Below are 20826 nucleotides of genomic sequence, written 5' to 3' on the forward strand. Positions count from 1 at the left end.
AAGTTTTTCCTCATATTCACATGGAACTTCCCATGTTTCAGTGTGTGCCCGTTTCCCCTTGTCCTGTCACTGGGCACCACTGAGAAGAGTCTGGCCCCATCCTCTTGACACCCACCCTTAAAGTATTTGTAAGTATTGATAAGATCCCCCCTCAGTCTTCTCCGGGCTAAACAGACCCAGCTCCTTCAGCCTCCTTCAGAAGAGAGATGCTCCAGTCCTTTGATCACCTATCATAGCCCTCCGCTGGACTCTCTCCAGTAGTTCCTTGTCTTTCTTGAACGGAGGAGCCCAGAACTGGACATGGCACTCCAGGTGTGGCCTCACTAGGGCAGTGTAGAGGGGGAAGATAACCTCCCTCGACCTGCTGGCCACACTCTTCCTCATGCCCCCCAGGATACCATTGGCCTTCTTGATCAAAAGGGCACATTATTTCACTGTAACTGCAAAAATACCAAACAAACCATCACAGCTAAGGCAACCACAATGATCACAAGAACCTGCATCTCTCACAGATTTGTCTAAGGACATAATCTGAGTACAGCTACAGCATAATTAGAGGATTCTGCCCGTTACTAGAAGGTTGAGAATTGTGTCTTTAAAGCGGCAATTAGGAGATCTAAAATGCACCATATAGTAAGCAACAGACGTAAATAACACACCTGGATATCATGTTTTCTTTATGTCCTTTTAAACTTTTGTTTGGCTTATCACCCATTTAAAGAAAATATCGAATCTAGGTGGGACAGCTTCATGTATTTCAAAATAAAAGCAAAAAAAAAAGTTGTATGCTGAACAAGGACTAGAAGTGCAAGGTTTTGGGGACTATAAGAGTTTAATTCTCACTGAGACGATGTTGCCACATAAAATTACTTTCTCACGTGCCAGATCACTCATATCTAATCGTCAAAATTGCCCCCGACAAAATTGCCCCCCGGCGGCTGGGCTCGGCTCCGCTCGGCTCGGCTCAGCTCGGCTCGGCTCGGCTCCGCTCGGGCCGCCCTCTCGGCCGCAGCCGGCCGGGTTCAGGGCGGGCTCGGCGCTCACGGCAGTTCCGGCGGAAGGCAGCGGCGGGGCCGTGCCGTGCCGCGGCGTGCGTCTGCCCGCAGGGATGGTGCAGGACCCGGGGGGGCGGCTGGTGGCGGAGCTGCTGCTGCGGGCCGGGGCGGCGCGGAGCATCCTCTGCCTCTGCTCCCGCGCCTTCGTCGAGTGAGTAGCGGCCTGGCCGCCGGCACCGGGCGGGTGGGCCCCGCGGGGCCGCGTCCCCCCTGGCCGGGGGCGGGGTTTGCGCTGGGGGGTGCGCGGGGCAGGGCCGTGCTGCTGCGGCTGTGGCGGCTGCGTGCGGGGCGAGGTGCGCAAAAGGGTCCCTGTAGGTTGTGTTTACCAAACGATACCAGTTATGGGGGGACGGGGGGGGGAGAAAGCGGGGGCGGAGGGAGCCCGCCCGAACGCGGGTTCCCGCGGGGGCCCTTGCCGGAGCGGGCTCGGGGGCGGCGCGGCGGGCAGCAGCGATCCCGCCCCGTCGGAGCCCGCTCCCGCTCGGGGGGGCGCGGGCAGCGCTGCCGTGCCCCCGACTGGGGTAGGGGCCGTGCGGGGCCCAGCCCGCAGCGCTCCCTCCCTGCCGCGGCCGGGGCTCTGGCGGGCGCCCCGCGCCCTCCTCCCCTTCCCAAGGCGGGCGCGGGGGGGCCTGGAGCCTCCCCGAGCCGGAGAAGAGGAGCGGGTTTGTGAACGAGGGGGAGAGGTGCTGCTCGCCGGCTGTCCGTGCCAGAGCCGTGGTTTGGGAGAAGACCTCTTCTCCTTTTGGGAGACCTCTTCTCGTCTTGGTCTCTCCTCTGATTTGGGAGAAGGGGTCGTGCCCGTTGCCGGAGCTGTTGATGTTAAATACACTCCGTGTTTAATGCCGGCGTTTGCAGAGATGAGGTGCCTTCAGCTTTACGTGATGGCTGAGATATTTGCAGTTCTGGCTGAGATATTTGCAGTTTTGGGCTGAAGACATTCAATTCTACTTAAGCAGAATCTTTTGTTGGCCTAAAATTTAATTCCGGAGTATTCTGCATAGCAGCAGCATTTCGTGAACATCTCTTGTGTAGGCTTTCCCATCAGGCTTTAAAGTGTTGCCTTTTTCGGATCTTTCTTTGGTTTGTATATTTAGAGTCATAGAGCAGCCCAGGTCGGAAGGGACCTCAAAAGATCATCTGGTGCAGCCTTCTGTGGGAAAGGGAGCCTAGATGAGGTTATTTAGCACCCCATCCAGTTGCGTCTTGAAACCTCCAGCAATTAAGACTTTACCACATCCCTGGGGAGGTTTTTTCCAGTGAACGATTGTTTTTACTGTAAAAAAAGTTGCTTTAATGATGACCTCCTGCATCAATTACTGTCTTCATTTTTACAGAGATCGAAAATTATATAAATTGGGATTAAAAGGATTTTACGTCAAAGACGACAATGACAGTACAGGTAAGGAAATAAAATGTACTGTGCGATATGATATGCAGTCATACTTAAAGTGAGTTATCTGTGGTTATTTAAGGTACATACAGTAGGACTGTATAACTACTAACCTATACTTTTGTTCTTATTTCTAGCTTGTTTTTCAGTACTTTTGATATGGGGATAGATGTGAATAATAATTTAGCACTTGCATAGCTCTCAAGTTACCATAATCTTGATGTGGAATTTTGTGTCAAACCAGGTGAGATGCTTATTCTTGTCCAGGCAGATTTACCAGATCACATAATCTCCACCTGCTGCACAGAGCAGATTAGCTCACAGGCCCCTGACCTACTCTCAAATCATAATTTCAGCTAACTCAAAATTAATTATATAACGGAGGGTCTGCAGATCCTAGATGTTTGCTTGGGAGCAATACTGTCCTACTGCCTCTGCCACAGCCTAGGACATTAACTGTTGCTGATTAATCTGCTGGGCCAGAAGTAGAGAAGAAGCAATAGCCCTGATGGGGGAAATCATGATTTGCACGCACGCGAGGAATCCTATGAGGAGGAATGGAGGAGTAAGTCTCTCCCTACTTTCTTGTATTTTAGGAATAATCATGGTAGATGCTTTGGCAAATTCAATGCCATTTCTTTGCTCCATCCTCCCAAATTCCCCTCATAGGCCTATCTGAACATAATTCCTTTGGTATCTGATTTTTCCGTTGCTGTCTTGCTAGCTCCAGCATCATATAATAGCTTGATTTGAAAGGAAGATGCCTGAACAGAAAGGAGTGTCCATAGAAGCTGGGAATTATTAGCACAGGTTAGATGGAGGCAATGTGAGTGGGGTGAAGAAGGAGAATGTAAACTGTGTTTTTGTGCGTATGTGACTGAATTGTGATGAGAGTCATCAGTTAAAAACAGAAGAGTCTTGTGCTGTGTGATAATTTGGTAGTAAATATGTCCTGAAAAAAAAACTGTTTCAAGAGCTTTCGGGTTTCATGGGTTTCATAGTTTTCATCAATATACTGTTCCTACTTTCTCGGTGGTATTTCTCATTTTATACACATATGATGTTGCTTAAAAATTTGATGGATGTGCAAGAAGTGATTCAATAGTTGATCAGTTATTTCTGAGATTATTAGATTCCGTAGTTCACATATTACACTTTTGTAAAATTGTATTATCTTTGTTAGTGTGTTTGAAAGATTTGTAACAAAACCGTCAGTTTCTTTTAAGTTTGCTGTGATACATGCCAAAAAAACTCCTGTAAAGAATTTTCTTTGCATAATACTAACTCTTCTGTTGTTTGCTGGGCATTATTGTAGTTTGCTCTGCAAGTTATTGAGGTGAATGTTTGTGGTGGGTTGACCCCAAGCCACCGGCACCCTCTGCCCCAGTCCTTATTGCTGCACATCACATTATATAGTATGGACTATCCTTTCGGCCAGTTTGGGTCAGCAGTCCCAGCTGTGTCCCCTCCTGATCTCTTGCCCACCCCAGCCTTCTTGCTGAGGAGGGCAAGAGTGGGGAAAAGAATAAGTTACGATGTTGTGCAAGCACTGTTCAGCAATAACCAAGACATTGATGTGCCATCCATGCTGTTTTAGCCACAAATCCCAAACACGGCACCATAGAGGCTTCTCTGAAGAAAGTAAACTCCATCTCAGCGCGACCCAGTGCAATGTTTTGGCTGTTGAAGTTAGATTTTGGTTCCTACTGATAGTTATTCAGAAACTGAGGTATTTCTGAGGAAAATTTTAAATGGGAAAGGAAGCTTAAGAGGCAGTTCTACTAAGTTTTGTAGGCCATGCTGATGCATTGAAGTATCAGAACCAGATTGTATTCACTTAATACAATTTGTTAATAGGGGAGGAACAAGCATCTGAGGAGGAGAACTGTTGTCCCAATGCGATATTAAAGGTGGATACTAATCATGCTGTCAACGTGGAAGAAGTTGAACTAGACTCGGAGGCCGAGCTTATGAAGAGTATGGGATTGCCTCTTCAGTTTGGTGGGCAGTCTGCCCACGGGGACTTTGTGGTAAATCTTTATTTGCTTTATTTGTTTTGTTTACTTTGTGTTTCCAAATGTAAGGGCATGTCTACCCCTCAGTTATTTTGGGGACTGCAGTTCATGGAAATATATCCGAGCTGGCTTTAAGCTGCCAGCCTTGGGTACTCCTAGCAACACACACAGAATCACAGAATCACAGAATCAATCAGGTTGGAAGAGACCTCAGGGATCATCGAGTCCAACCGTTGCCCTTACATCACCCTGTCAACTAGACCATGGCACTAAGTGCCATGTCCAGTTTTTTCTTAAACACAGCCAGAGATGGTGACTCCACCACCTCCCTGGGCAGCCCATTCCAATGTCTAATAACCCTTTCTGAAAAGAAATTCTTCCTGATGTCCAACCTGAACCTCCCCTGGCGAAGCTTGAGGCTGTGTCCTCTTGTCCTATCGCTAGTTGCCCGGGAGAAGAGGCCGACGCCCACGTCACTACAACCTCCCTTCAGGTAGTTGTAGACTGCACTAAGGTCACCTCGGAGCCTCCTCTTCTCCAGGCTAAACAACCCCAGCTCCCTCAGCTGTTCCTCGTAGGTCAGACCCTCCAGACCCTTCACCAGCTTGGTCGCCCTCCTCTGGACTCGCTCCAACACTTCAACATCTTTCTTGAAGTGCGGCACCGTGGTCTGTGCAGTTCGTAAAGTCCACCTGCCAATTTGACTAAACAGGGTCAGGCTGTGCTTTATGCTTCCATATCTATATTGCTTTTGCTACTAGAGAGAGAGAGTTTAGAACAGCCGTGGTAACACTGATGTTCTGCATCAGGACAACTGGTACACTCCAATCTGAGCATATGTGTTCACACTGTCTACTTTAACCATTCAGCTTTAGATACTAATATAAAAAGCTAGTTTCTCAGATCCCCCTTGCCACTGGTAAAGCCAGGCTGTTCCAAAGGGCAAGAGAGAGGCTTGGGTGCTCTGCTTCCCATAGGGAGCATTTGGGCTTTAGAGGAAGACTAAAGTTCTTCACAGATGAGAAAAAGACAGTGGGATATCCACATTGTCCACTTTATGGAATACAGACCTCCCTGGCAGTGACAGAGTACTTTTGTGCAGAGCACTCTGTGGTGCTGACCTGATTAATTTGTAAATAAATAGGAGAAACTTGTACATGATTTTAATTGATGGCACGTAAATAGACCTTACAGGCATCCAGCTTCAAGCCCAAAGTAGACATGAAATTTTTGTTCTTTTGTAGTAATACTGCAAATAAGTTGAATGAGAAGATAACGTCTGTTTTTACTAGATTACTACTAAGCATTGTGCTTTGCACTGTCTGTACTAACATGACATTACGAGGGATGTGGGTGAAAGATTCATGACAGTTCTCTGAACCGAACTTCTTTATAGTCCATCAGATGCATTTGCCAATGCAGCAAATCTAGGGATTGCAGCTGATGAGACATTGTCAGTAATATCTGTCCGTTTGCAGTCTTTTGCCCATGTGAGTTATAGTCCCTCATCATCTCCACCTTTTTACCTGCCAAACTTAATTTGGCAGTTTATGAAAAAAATTGGAAGATTTATCTGATAGAACAACTGTTTTTTCTTGGATGTTTTTATCTTGTTTGTATCTGTAAGCACAGGAAGCCTCACTGAAACAAGTGGAGTTGTATTTGATGACACCAACAAGTTACCTTAGTGGTTCCTTTCAGTAACAGGTTTCTGTCTTCTGTTCCACCAGAAAACTGTAGTAGGTTGAGTTTGTTCTAACAAGTGAAATGGATGCATTGCACAAATGAAAGGGCCACCCATTTGGAGAAGAGGCAGTTTGCTCGTGTTTCTGTTAGCCAACTTGGAGATCAGTTTGAGATGGGAGGAGCATTACACCCCTCTTTTGGGTCAGAGTCTTCAGGCATCCTTAGCCAGGCATACAGAGATTCAGCTGCAGGATTTACAGAACTTTTAAGCATAAAGTGATGCTTTTTTGTTTAAAGCACTCAAAGATAGCAAGGATTTAACAATGTTAGGCTGAGCATTGCATGTTCACTGTCCTAATAAGGCACTTGAAGAGCATTTGCTGGCCAGGCAGATACTAGGTGATGGTAAGGGTTGTCCTCCACAGCCCCCCAGAACAGGTCCTTGATGTTACTGAGATACTGTTGTACTGCTGAGCTCAACCCAGTGACCCCTCAATTCCTGACTAACCTCCCTTTAGGATTTTATAGCGTTTCATGTTGATGTCTTTCCTCTTGAATCTTGGAGCTACTAATGACTTCCCTCTCGGCAGTCACTTCTGTCTGCAGTTCTGCCTTTTCTTGTGCATTTTTCTGCAAACTTTTTCACAGATCTTTCTCACAATTTCCTCAGAAGTGTGAGCCAAGGTTATGCCAGCAGGGCCCTATCAGACCCATAACCGCACAACTTTTTGTGGGGAGAAAGCTAACAGCGGGATTGCAGTGAGAGGGAGGGTTACAACAAAAACAGAAATGTGCTTGGAGAGAGGACAAGAAAAGACTGCATATACGTTGTGGACTTACAATTATGCTTTTCCGTTATATTTAGGCACCAGAAAATTATAGAAAGAGAAGTAACATGAAGATTATGAAAAAGAAAAAGAAGAAAAAAGAGTTACAGCAAAAACGTAAGGACAAAATGGGACAGGAATGCCAGGATCGAGCTTGTGGTGGTCCTACCCAGTCCGTTTCTGGTGAGCTGGCCTTAGCTACAGAGCAACGTGAGCGCAGCAGCAAAGCTCAGGTTGTAAGTGAAGGCAACCGTGAAAGTTCAGAAAGTCTTGCAAATAAGACTTCACCCAGCAAACTTAAAGAAAAATGGGAGAAGTACTGGAGCGAGTATGGAGAGGGCCTTCTTTGGCAGAGCTGGCTGGAGAAGCATCAAGAGGTCTCATCACGTGAGACCACAACAGCCTCGGAGCCTTGGAATATTCCAGACACCAGGGAAGAGTGGGAGCAGCATTATAGCGAACTGTATTGGTATTACTGGGAACAGTTTCAGTACTGGACAAGTCAAGGATGGACTACTGAGAGCTCACATGGTGACAACGTGGAAGCTGATGGGGTTACCCAGGAGACGGGTCTTTCAGGAAAAATTGACTTGATTAGTCCAGGGGCTGAACACAGTGAAGTGCTGAGCCTGGAGCTGTCTCCCTCTAACACCAGAAGTGAGGAAACACTCCCTTCAAGTGCTGACCCCCACAGTGAAATAATCTCTGGGATTTGTAATTTAAATCTGAATTTGGAGGAAGCAGAGCGGAGCAGTGCAGCTCTAACAGTAGCCCAGCAAAGTCCTCAAGAGCGTAGTTCGTCTGACAGTGAAAGCCAGAAGGAGCCCTGTGATGGAGGAACCAGGAAAAGGAATGCATCTTGTGAAAATAAAAGTATTAACCAGTCAGGTAATACAAAATCAGCTAAAACTGATTCCACTAGAATTTCGGTAGGTGGTTATATGTAAGAAACAAGGGCATGTCTGTATTATGCCAGTTTTAAAAAGTTGATCAAGTATTTTGTGGAATGACTGCGTACTTGATTCCTTTTTCTTCCTTCTGCTTCTCCGAGTGATTTCTCTCCTCTCTAACCTGTATATTGAATATGTTCTTCAGCTGGAAGTGATTTTAACAGAACAGGTACTTCATAAATCTTCAAATGTGCTACAGAAAGGGGTGAGAGAGCAGAGTTAGTGCATATTTATTTATTTATCATAGTATTGGTATTGCAGCTGTGTCATTCAGCTGATGTGTCGTCTCAGTGATTGTCTAAAATGAATGAAAACTCAGGTTGATGATCTCATGAATCTGACAAATTTTAAGAACAGCTTTTTTGAGGGAAAAAAAAATAGTTCTGTGGTTCTGGGGTTGGGGTTTTTTTTTTGCCTTCTGTCTAAAAATGCCATACTTGAAATTAATCTCTTTTTTTGTTTTACTGTGTTACTGTGGACCAGACGTCTTCCAGAGGTCCTTTCCAGCATTAAGTTATCAATTAGGCAGTGAGGTGCAGTCATCATTACAACTCCAAATTCATACGTTCACAGCTAGTGCTAACAAGTGAAAGTGCTAGATAATGCAGTAGTATGGTGAAAGCCAGTGGCTGTGCCTTACACCACTGGAAGAGCTTCTGTGAGGGAGGTACAAGACTGGGCTGGAGACTTTTTTGACAGCCAGTTCCACGTGCAGAGAAAGGAGAGAGCCATCTCGTTTGCCTGCCAGTTCTTCCTGCCAGCTGTAAGCAGCAGGGTGACATCTTTCCTGACTGTTGTTTCTCCTGCTGAAGAGGAGGGATAAAGCACCCGAGTTAAGTGTCAGCAGCTTGGGACTTTAGTTTGGTGGGAAACCTCTGAGTCCGCTGCTAGCGACTTTCTAAGAAAGGAAGAAGCAGATGTGGTCCTGTCTTGATCCTATAGTAGAGTTGGAACAGGAGAGGTGGAAGGAAAATCTCCTTTCCAGCAAGAAATGAAAGGAGTGTTGGAATTTTCTCTTAGTAAATGTATGTGAATATCTTTGCATAGCTGATGAAATGGAAACAAAATTTATGAACAAGGAAGAAACTGTTTTGAATTTGTACCTGTAGGTGTTTTATTTTTCTTGGAGAGCTGAGATAATTTGAAGTTGGTCCTGCTGAAGATTATTAACTCTACAGTGTAACTAATACTGGAAGCTTGTGTTGTTATGTTGTCCCTCAAACAAAGATAGATATGTGTGTTTCGCACTTGTGCCTTATTTGTCAGATTCAGATATGTTACACAACCTAACTGTAGCTGCAGATGTACTTTGGGGACAGGAACATAAGGAATTAATTTTTGCAGAAGGAAAATATGATCTCATCTATCTTTTTTAGGTTCACAGGGGTCGTGTAGCTCAAATTCAAATGACAAAGAACAGTTGCTTCTTTGTGACAGAGATGAAGATGAGGATGAAGAGCCTCCTGAATACAGACATGCCAAAGTCAAAAGAAGGCAAGTCATGAAATTTAGACGAGCTTTTTTCTCAAGAAGCCCAGGTCCAGAAGCCTTCTGATTTACAGTTAACTATTTGTTTGATTGAGATTGTGAGTTCAACCTTTAGTACAAAACCACATAGTCTTCCATCACTGCTTATCACTTTGCCTGGCAACAAGCGGTAGATATTTCTTCTCTTCTGTTGCTTTACGAAAACAATGTCTGGCCTCGATGACTGTGCAAGGTGATGGTACTCTTCTTGTGCCACTGAAGTATACAAGAGTGTTAAATTGGATAGGACAACTTTCTTAACTAGGTCTAATTAGTGTAGATGATACAAGAATAATAGTAAATAATTTGTGGTTTTTAACTGAATTCTATGTTGCCAGTAAAGTGCTCAGTGCTATGGCAATCATAAAATAGCTAATCTCTGCCTTGTCACAGTCTTTTTCTTTCTTTTCTAAAAATTTATAGCCTCAAAGATGATGAGATGGCTTGTTTTAATAATTTTACAAACTCAAAGGTGAAGGGGTGGATGGAATTATTATCTGCTAATGATGTAGCTTTGGTTTTGTTCTAATATTTTGCTGTTGCCATAGCATTAATAATAGATAATAATATAGACAACATAATAGATGATGAAGGTAATTTGGAAATAGGGTGAACAAACACTGTCTTCATCAGTTCCATGTAGGGCTTGATATTAAATATTTTCAGAGGTCCTTTGGAATAGTTGGAATATTATAACCCCAACAGAAGAACATGTGTACCTAGAGTTGGGGAAAAAAAAAATACGTGCTTGTGCATATGAATAGGCTGCTGTTATCTGCCTTGCTTGGTTTCAGCAGTGTGAGGAAGAACTTACTGAAGCCCACATTTAAATGTTTTCAATACATGCATTTCTTAGTGGTATATCTGTAAAATAAGAGTGTTTTTTACAGTAAGTAACTTTGTCATCTGCATTTTTTCCTAGCCATGAACTGGATGTGGATGAGAACCCAGTGGAAGATCCTGAGGAAACCTGCTCTGTTTTGGGTTTCAAGTGTGGTGCAGGACAAAAGTAATTGCTTATGAGGAGATGAGAGTTTCTTCGTAGCAAGTCAGCTCTCTTGTCATTATTCAAATAGACCATTCATCTCCATTCCCATTTTGTTAAACTTTTGAAGATGATTTCCAAAGTTAGTCTCTGCTCTTAATAAAACTGTCATCCTTTGGTTAGAGAGAGAGGGAGATGCAAAGTTACAGAGACTAATTAAAGAACAAGAAAATTGCTTTGAAACAGAAGTGTAAGTCGTAAGGTGCTTCCAGTTGTGTAAACATTAAATGGCTGGTCAGCTACTTAAATTAGGGATGTTTAAAGGCTCTGACAATGAATGGCCCTCTCAATTTGGAGTCGTATGAGCTTAGATCATGCTTTATAGCTGTTTTATATTGGAATGAGGTTGCTTTATACTAGTAAAATGTTGCTATACCAATGAAGTGTTGCCAGGGTATTGACCAATGAAATCTCTTTTTTGGTGGTATGACCTAAAGATATGGTGGCCAGTGGTGTATAAGTAACATCATAGGGCACAGGTGGATTGTAGCTTAGGTCTAGCGCTTCTGCAAGGTGCAAGTTTTTTAGTACATATATGTATATGTTTCAAAGAAGGGTGTGGTTTGTAGTTGACAGTCTCTGTTCTACTTTATAAAAACTATTTAAGTGAATTGCCTGTATTTCTTTTTCTTTTTTTTTTTTGTAAATCGCATTTGCCAGGAGACAAAAGTAGCTCTTTTGGAAGTTCTTTAAAACACCAAAAAGATGTTATATTCTAGTAATCAAGCTATTTTTTCATTTCCTATTCTTCAGGCTCATCTGGGAAATTGTTTCCACCTAAAGTTCTACACCTATTAGAAAAAAAAAATGTAAAAAATCTAAAACCAATTCGGGTAAACACTTTCAAATAAAAATATTTGTAAGTTTTCGTGAAGGTACATTGTTTTGCAACTACATCCGCTAACATGTATTTTAAAAGTGGAGCAAATGTCTCATAAAGAAATGGCTTAGTCTAAATCATCTTCTGTAGACATCAACATTCTTGTTAAAGCTTCCAGATTGGAAATTAACCAACTAAGTCCTTTTTTCTTTTTTTTTTCTTTTTTTTTTTTTTTTTTTTTTTAATTTCAGGTATGGTGGAATTCCAGATTTTACCCACCGAAGTGTGCAGTACTTGGAGAAAAAAGCAAAAATCAAGTACAAATTCTTGGATATGCGTAAACCAAGGAAGAGCAAAAACACACACATCTTCTTTACAGAGGAATCTGAAATGTCTAGCAAAAAAAATAAAACTTTGAAGAAGGTAGGTTTAATTGTTAGTGTTGCTGTAATTCGTAGATTTATCTGCTCACTTAGCTGTTGTTGAATTATGAAAAAAAAAAAGTAGGTGGCATTTCTTAAGTGTCAGTCCACTGCTCTTTTTTTTTTTTTTTTTTTTTTTTTTTCCTGCTTAGGTGAAGAGTAGTTAGGTTAGGGTGGATATGGAAAGGCCTTGGTGGACTCTTGGCAATCTATCAAGAGGAGTGTGAGCTTAATGGCGAAGTTATGTGAAAGCTGTTCCTAACATCCGGGTGCATCATTCCTTTAGAGGTGTGTGTAGGTTTTTGTAGTTACTAAAAGTATCTCTGGTTTTAAAATGCACGTGAGGACATTTGTTAGTGCTGCCATTTCAGCAGTGAGGGAAAAATGTTCATGTAGTTTAGTGTATTTTATGCAACTCCATGTTCTTATTAATTTGTATCAACATTTTTGCTTCTACCCCTACCTGCATTTATTTTCACCTATAACCTTATGCTTAAATATTTTTTTTTGTAACTCAGAAATCAGTAATGAGGAGAATAACTTGTTCACTGTAGATTTTTCTTAGTTGAGTCTCTTAAAAATCTTTTACTTCAGATTTTAAGTGCTACTTTGCCGCCTTCTGGGATGCTTGGCATTCCTTAACATCGAAGTGCAAAAAACTCTTTTCTGGTAGTGATGGTACATACTGAATTGAGCTCTAGTCCCATTGCTATAATTTTTGATCAAAGACTTGACCATCTTGTACCTGAAGCCAGTATAGTTCAAGGGCAACTTTAATTATGTGTAGAAAAAAAAGAGTTATAAATTTCCTCAGACTTTCTGGTAAGGACCTGCCCCAGGCCTAGTGCCACTCGGAGCAACTCTAACATAAAAGTGAGCATCTGCGTATGCCTGTGAAGAGTTAGGACTAGCATCTGCATGTTGGTTAGAATGTAATGTTGAGTTTTCTACTGTGCAGCAGAACGCTTTAGCACGTGCGCCACGTGGTACATCTTGAAGCTGATGCAACTCATGTATGAAGTTAATTTTACCTGTTTATCCAAACCTGGAAGACAGTGTACAGCTTCTTTGAATGCTGATCAGAGACAAGATAGTTAATTAAAAAAGCAGTAGTCTTGGTCAGTCTGGCTATTTATGTTTCAGATATTACGTGAGAGTGATTTACTGCATTTATCAGTTGTTTTTGTGGAGTTTCTCTTTTGCAGGTAGCTGGTATCTAGTTCCCAAAGACAACTTTTTCCTAAATGTTGTAAAAAGGAGCAGAGTTAAGGACTTGTGTATTGTCCTTAATATTTTGACTGTGGATATTTTATTTTCAAAATATATGTGGTTGAGAGTGCATGCATGGCAGGTGCTTTTGAACTCTAATGCTTTTAAACTAGCCTTACAGTTCAGAAGTAAGCTGGTTAGCAGTCTAATCATCTATGATATTTGACAATTTCAGGTGGAAGAGTTCCTAAAGCAGGTTAATAAACCTGGGGAAGAAGCCACATCCCAGACAGCCTCCCCTCAGGGTAAAGAGGAGGCATCATCCGCGAGCAGCGACTCGGAGGATCAGGAAGGCGTTGCTGCCCCACATACTGTGGCACTGAATGCTGAAAACCAAAAGCCACTGTCTTCCAGTGCAGCTGGTTGTGAGCCTGGAAGGAGTAACCTTGAGGAGGAAGCACAGGAGGCGGCAGCGAGCGGCTCTGGCCAGGGTGCGGGGAGGCAGGAGCGTGGCTGCGGGCGGCAGCTGGTCTCTCTGGATATTCCTGATTATCTCCAGGCAGAGACAGAGGATGTCAGCCAAGGTACATCTGCTTCCTACAAACTGGAAATGAATTGGCAGTGGACTTAATACTGCCTTCCCAAATTACAGTGTTGTGTGGTATTTATTTATTCTGTTTATTCAAAGAGACTCGTTAGGTACAAGGGGTAATGAGGCCGATTGAGAGCAGTGCTAATGGAAGTAGCTTATTCCTGGGGCACCAGAATCCCAGGTCTTGTCTTTAATATTGGCAGTATTTCTTTATAGATAAACAATCATTGTTGATCCTAGATGTGATCTAACAGGTCTCCGATTCACACCCTTTTCCCCCTGTAAGAATGAGACTGATTAACTTTAGGTAGGTGCACGAACCATCAGGTTTTAGGTTCTCAGATGCACATTGCTGAGCTTTGGGGAGCACGTGATGTTAAAATTACTTTCTAGGAAAAATAAAATCATCTATAGTATGAACCTTTCTATAACGCTGTAAACAAAGGAAACTGGAGGATTATTCAGGTTTCTGCATATAGTTTAATCCTTCCCACGGTAACTTAGTTATGTTATATTTCTACTGTAAAACTCATGCATAGATTGGTTTTTATTCCTTATTTATATATGGGCATTAAATTAGTGTAGGATCTACTTGTTAGCTCACTATGTAGAGTTTATTGTCATCAGTTGAAGATGATGGCTAGCCTGTTAAGATTCTTATATAATGGGTAAAGTCTTACGCTTTTTAGGACTTCGACAGATACCTGACAGGTAACACTATTCCCTTGATATATATATGTATCTAGGATGCTCTTTTTTAACTTAAAGCAGTAATCTTCATAATCTGGCAAATGGTAATAAAGGACATTTAGGAGTGTTGTTAAACTTGAGCATTTTATATGTTAACTCTGCCGATTACATTCCTAGCCTCCAAGAACAGTAATTGTTAACTTTTTCAGTGTCTTCCAGTTGTAGATGAAAAAATTACTGCAAAGAAGAAGGAGAAAAAAAGGAGGAGAAGGAATAAAATTGCACTGGGAGCTATACCTGCTGAAATTGCTGCTGATCCAGAGCTGGCCAAGTACTGGGCACAGCGCTACCGGCTGTTCTCTCGGTTTGATGAGGGAATTAAACTAGACAGAGGTGTGTTTAGTACAAAGTGCACTCATTTGGTGGTGTAAGACGTATCCAAACCTGTAGCACTTCTTGCAGTTTATTACTTATTTTCTTATAAGGGGAGCATTACTGAGTGTGTATTTGCACCTCTGGATAGATTCCATCCCTCAGCAGGCAGACGAACAGAAGTCTTGGACTTCAGTAGAGCTTCTAGCATTGGACACCTCTGTTTGCATTAGTCCTGATGTTTGCCGAAGATCACGTTGTACGCAAATTATGCTTGTTCAGGACTTTTTCAAAAACTCGGTGACATTTTTCTATTTCTGTATCTTATAAAATAATATTATGAAACTTCAAAATATGCTGATGGATCTAGTTTTGTTCTGTTTTTTTTTTCTCACTGTCAGCAGTCGCTTTCAAGGGTACTTTTTTCCATGTTTGCATGGAAACCACTTCCAAATCATAAATTCATAAGTAAATGAGCAATTAGCATTACTGCTTTTTTGAAACTTGGGTTTGTTGGTTTTGTAAGCCTTTCACTTCTAATACTGTTGCACATAAACACATAGATTATTTGGCAGGCCAGACATTGCTGTAAAGAAAATAACGTGTTGGATAGGAGAGAGTATGTTTCTGGTTTTATTTGTTACGGAGCGTAATTGTGATGTATAAAGCTTTTTGTAGATACCTCAGTGGACTTGTCCTTGATAAGCCAGAATCCTCAGCACTAAGTTCAACAAACAATCACCGAGATTCAGGCATATCTGTTTGCTTCAGTGAGATTTTGTTTGCGTAGCAAATCGCTGGACTGACCAGAGTTTATCAGCTTCAAAGCCTGTATTTCCTGGTCGAATGCGTTAATCCAAAATTGTTGGGATTAACGCTGAACCTTCAGTTGTGGGGGGTGTCACATGTTTGTTTTTAATTTAGGTGACCTTGAAATAAAAGGCAAAAATACACTTCTTCCCTTTCCTTTGCAGAGGGTTGGTTTTCCGTTACTCCTGAGAAAATAGCTGAGCATATTGCTGTCCGCGTCAGTCAGTCATTCAACTGCGATATCATAGTGGATGCGTTCTGCGGGGTTGGAGGAAACTCTATTCAGTTTGCATTGACCTCAAAAAGAGGTAAGCATGTGTGGTATAGAGCGCATTATTTTGTTTCTTCGATCTTCTTGTCTAAAGATTTGAGTATCGACTTTGTTCCTGGATTTTTTTTTTTTTTTTTTTTTAGTGCTTCTGAAGCAACAGAAGCTTTTTTGCTTCATCAGACTCACAATATGAGTTTTTTGCTTTTAAAAAGGACCTGTAAAACTGCTTTTCTATTTTAAGTCAGAGTTGGATTTGTGTTGTACTAGTCAAAGTTATTTTTACATGGCATAGTAGCTAGTCTGTCAGATGCTCTGAAGATTGCTGGTAAGGGAAGTTTGAGTTCTGTTTGCAGTACCAGCCTTCAGAGACACCACAAAGCTACTGATTTTCCCAACTGTTACACAAAGTCTGTGTACTCAAAAGCAGGTTACGTATGAATAGTACTTAAAACACTTGAATGGGATCACCTGCAGGTGCACCAGAACCAAATACAGAAAAGTGGTGATAACTTAATATTAGTGTAAGTTCCTGTTGCCAGCTGATGACACTGCAATGAATCATGAGGGTGCTTTCTGTAAAAACATCGACTACTTGATATTCTTCTACTTGTCACTTTGGTAAAATACCAGTTCATCTAACGCTTCTGAGTAATTTCTGAGCAAGACGAGTGATAGTTTCTACTGCATTAAATTTGGTAGGCTATGTTCCATTCTATAACTATTTTCTAAATTTCACTTAGCTTTTTGTATTTGCTGGCTAAATTTTTATTTCTATGATTATGTGCTGCCCTTGTATCATCTTTCTTGGGCTGTTCTGGGTAGTTTTTTTAAACTCAATTTTCAGTGCAATGTGATCAGCCACAGATAAATGTTTAACAAAAGAGAAGACTAAGTTTCTAATGGACACCGTTTAAGCTGTCAGGCTCCTGCCAATAACGAAGTGAGGACAGCCTTACCTGTCTGCTACTTGAGCTGAGATGGAGGATTGTCGTGGTATTAGATGTATGACACCCAAAAGCTAAAGCTTCACAGGTTTGCAACAACAGCTGAGCCTTCACAGTCTTAGCTGCGTGGCTTCCCTTGCTGGTTTGTAAATGCAGCGGTTCTGCTCTTGGTGGAACCTCTGCTCCTGCCACGCAAGGGCAGGTCCTTCCGTGCTGAGGAACCGTAGCTTCATGTCTACCATGACCTACAAACCTGAAGTCATTGCTTAACTGCACAACAGTAGATTATAGATGTGGCTTGTATCTGGTGGTTGCAGAAGAACACCTTCCTTCTGAAATGTCCTTTTGGTGGTCGGGTGGCATTCGCAGTTCACGTTAACCTGTGCGTTTGCGCTTTCTTTCGTTTGCAGTGATCGCTATTGATATCGATCCTGAGAAGCTCAGTCTTGCACGCAACAACGCCGAGGTGTACGGCGTGGCGGATCAGATAGAATTCGTGTGCGGAGACTTCATGGTGCTGGCTGCTGATCTGCAAGCAGATGTTGTGTTCCTCAGCCCGCCCTGGGGAGGGCCTGACTACGCGACTGCCGAAATCTTCAATATCCAAACCATGATTTGCCCAGACGGATATCCTTTCAAAGTTACACATCGTTGTGATTTTAAGTCGTTTACTAGCAGTTTTCTCTCTTTGTTCTCCTCCCTCTCGTGACATGAGGTTTGCATGCCCAGTTGGCTGGCTGGGGACCAGCAGCTAAAGTCCCAGATGTGTCGCATTTGTTTAGGCCTCCTCCCCCAACCTCTGCTATATGACTTTGACCACATAAAATTACATATTTTTATTATAATGTTTTATTTTAAAAAAAATGGTCATAAGAGTTATTTGTAAAAGTAAAAAATTCTTTAGAGAATTGTAGTAGTTTCTTAACTTAAAGCATTAATTCAGCAGTTTTAAGTCCTTTATATTATTTTATTTAAAAATCCTGAAGTAATCAAATAGCCATGTGCTGTGTGTATATAGGCAATAATTAGTTACATGAGCTATGATTTTGTCATTAATTCCACTTCTTAATTCATTCACAAAAGGTAAATTTTATTTAACATATCTTACTCTAACTATTCTCAGTCATAGCGCCTGCCTGTTACTTGGGAAATCACAGAAGAATGCAAGCAAAATATTAACCCTTTTAATTAACGTATAAAATTCCATGCTAACTTATTAACAGTGGTAGTGAGCACTCATTCAGATGGAAAGGTATTAGCATAATAGTTTCATTAAATAGGAAGTATAGTTTGGGGTTTTTTTTCCAAAATAACTTTAGTGGTCTCCTTTTTGGCTAAAAGGTAGCCATATTTGTAAGGGTAAAGAAATCTTTGTATGCATGTGTGAGAGATACTGCAAAATGGATTAGAAAACAAGTATCAAACCAGTGTACTAGCAATAAACTATATTCAAATTTCTCAAATACTTCTCTGCAGTTCAGTTAAATTTTCTAAAAAGATGAGTAACTTTTTTTTCTGGTTTCTGAGGAACTAATTGTGAAATAAAGAGTTTCCATGTTTAGAGAATACTCATTTCTGCGTTTCAGAACAGTATCTAACTCGCATACCCAGGACACTAACTAGCACTTAATTGCATAATAATTGAATTTGGGTCATGCTTTCAAAAAGAATGAATATAAAGCGACTTCTCCCTTCCCATTCTTGTTTTTTCCTTTACTGGCTTCTACGTTTGAAATTTTCAGGCTCTCCAAGAAGATCACCAACAATATCGTGTATTTTCTACCTCGGAATGCTGACATTGACCAGGTGTGTTGCTGGATAAGGGCTTGGTAATTACAAAAAAGCTCAGCTGGCTTGAAACATACATAATATAAGCACAAACTTAAGACTTTTAAGTCTGTTCAGCTGAATGTGGAGGGGTTTTTTTTGTTTACATGTGAACTTTATGTTAAGTGATTTCTGTGTTTGCAGTATATGTATTTAGAAATGGGAGTTGTAGATTATTTCCACGATTTTGATACTGTTCCTTCATAACGCAACAGATCGGAGGTTCTTACAGAAGATCCAAAGCCAATAGATTTCTTGAATGCCAGACAGATACATCATTATAAAAGAAAAAAAAATTAACCAGCTCTTACCATCTGGTGAGTTGCTGAGTCCTGAACTTTCGTGGTTTTCAGTTCATGAAGGAGTTCCAGGAAATCACTGTACAGCCTGCAGTCACTACTGTCACTGGTTAATAGATGAGAGACAATTGTTGTGCCACCAGAGGTGGTACTGATGCTGTCCACACAAGTGCATGGTTCCACGTGAGCTGCTTGCATTGCAGTGATTAGATAGTTAGATGCATCACTGACTTGATAAACACACAATTTGTTTCACCAGTGTGGGGTTTTTTGTATTAGAGATTTTTGTTCGACTTTTTTTTTTTTAAGTAATTAGATGACTGTAACAATTCCCCTGAGTGTCTGGTTTAGTTTCCTCTGTATATCTCCTATGCTAATTATGTCTTGTAGTTTTTTTGCAAAGAAGGGAGCAGTGAGATGTTCTTCTCACCTGCATCATGCTGCAGAACTTCCCAGGATTATTTTCTGCCTTTTCCAAAAGCTGTGTCTGATGTAGAGCAGGCAAGGTCTCAAGCCACATCTGGTTTGTGGAATTGTTTGTGACAAACAGCTGACTCAAGAAACAGGGTGAAATTCACATGGCCTGAGCATTAGCGCACTATGAACCTGTGCTATGCTACGCACAGCACCATTTTTATGGCAGGTGATGATTCAGTTGCATCTTGCATTTCAGGGTGGTGAAATGTCAAAGTGGTTTGTGAATCTTTGAACAGGGACCTCAATTTTAGGCAGAGTTTCTCTAGTTTCAGCTTCTAATCACTGCATTTTATCAAGTGTTTCCTTCCCACAATGAAGAACGACCTTACCAGGTTTCTGCTCTGCTCATGAACACTTGTTACTGGATTTACAAGTGGGCAAAAGCATCTATATTTCACTTACTTTTCCACAAAGGTATCTAAGAGTACTGTCCACAGGCCTGCACCCATTCCTACTGAAGAGCTCAGCACCTCTATGTGGTAGGGTTAGGTGTCTTGCCATCTCCACGTCTTGGTCCGGTTGGCCCTGAATGTTGTTGGCACGCTCTAAGTGTTTCTTATGTACATCCATGGCTTTGCCTTTACACAAATGGCTGAAGAGTAACCGCTGTTGCTCAAAAACACAGCTTTGTGGTCACAGCTGAGCTGTTAAAAGCACATGGCTTGTGGCCAGGGTTCAGTTCAGTCATCCAGGCTACGAGAAATTATCTCCTTATGCCTTCCTCTAGGGATTGTGCCAGTATAAGAAAAAACCGAACTAAAGGTTCATGATCTGAAAACGGGAAGAGAACATGAATCTAGCCTGCTGTTTAGGAAAGTGTACTCTTAATCCTGTGTGAACAAAGGTGGGTTGAATGTGATTGTCCCAAATATGACCTTAGTGGATACTCTGGTCCATAGAAGACAGGTTATGGGTTTGGCTGCCATCATTTCTGGCTGTATTTAAGAATGAAGTTTCTGAATTTACTGCCACTACGCTTCCAGGGCTTTGAATCTCCAGAGAAAATGAAGATTTATCGTTGAAGTTCCTTAATGATTAGTGTGGACAGTATTCTTCTCAGTTTGCTCATGGTTTTGCCCACAGTTGTGATCCATCTTACTCTTCTCATGGACCAGATAGGGTGGCTTCTGCCCTGACAACTGCCTTGGCAAGGGTCTGTGGATGCCACTGCTAGTGTGTAGTGATGTATCTATTCTTGTGAATGTAGTCCTTAAACTCTAGGAGGCTATAAAAGCTTGATGAAGTAAATCTTAAATGTTTTTTTGCAGGACATTAATACCTGAAACAGAATAACTTGGATAAGGCAATATTTGTAGAACAAATTATCTGATGCCTTAGTTTTGAATGGAAACTTAGGGTTTTAGGTTTGATTTGTGATAACATTACTGAGGCGTGTTAAGATTTGCCTCTTCAGTGTCCTCAATAGCTCTGTATGCTCACATGCATATGTAAGGCTTTCGGAGATCACTCAGCTCCTAGAATAGGTGATCTAATGTGCTTAACGTGTAAGGTGACAGTTCTTAAAACTTAAGTACTCTGCCTCTTGCCTATCATTGACTGGCTTGATTCTACAACCAAGTTGTGCTTGTGAGCTTTGT

At 41.8% G+C, this 20826-nt stretch overlaps 1 protein-coding gene across 2 annotated transcripts in view; it reads left to right on the plus strand.

The window, feature by feature from the left end:
• Positions 1-1068: 1068 nt before the first annotated feature.
• TGS1 (trimethylguanosine synthase 1) overlaps positions 1069-20826 on the plus strand; it is a 31515-nt gene continuing 11757 nt past the window's right edge. Inside the window, exons 1-12 of one of the 2 annotated variants that reach the window (XM_068396190.1) lie at positions 1069-1206; positions 2390-2454; positions 4303-4475; positions 7012-7861; positions 9300-9417; positions 10373-10459; positions 11567-11738; positions 13182-13530; positions 14448-14621; positions 15575-15718; positions 17036-17252; positions 18353-18431. In XM_068396190.1, the coding sequence (XP_068252291.1) occupies positions 1109-1206; positions 2390-2454; positions 4303-4475; positions 7012-7861; positions 9300-9417; positions 10373-10459; positions 11567-11738; positions 13182-13530; positions 14448-14621; positions 15575-15718; positions 17036-17252; positions 18353-18431 (2526 nt within the window). In that variant the 5' untranslated portion in view covers positions 1069-1108. Of the gene's footprint in view, positions 1207-1321; positions 1367-2389; positions 2455-4302; positions 4476-7011; positions 7862-9299; positions 9418-10372; positions 10460-11566; positions 11739-13181; positions 13531-14447; positions 14622-15574; positions 15719-17035; positions 17253-18352; positions 18432-20826 lie in introns of those variants that run through there. The other variant, XM_068396191.1, reaches the window with a different exon arrangement.

The sequence above is a fragment of the Nyctibius grandis genome, chromosome 3 (assembly GCF_013368605.1).
Source record: "Nyctibius grandis isolate bNycGra1 chromosome 3, bNycGra1.pri, whole genome shotgun sequence".
Lineage (NCBI taxonomy): Eukaryota > Metazoa > Chordata > Aves > Nyctibiiformes > Nyctibiidae > Nyctibius > Nyctibius grandis.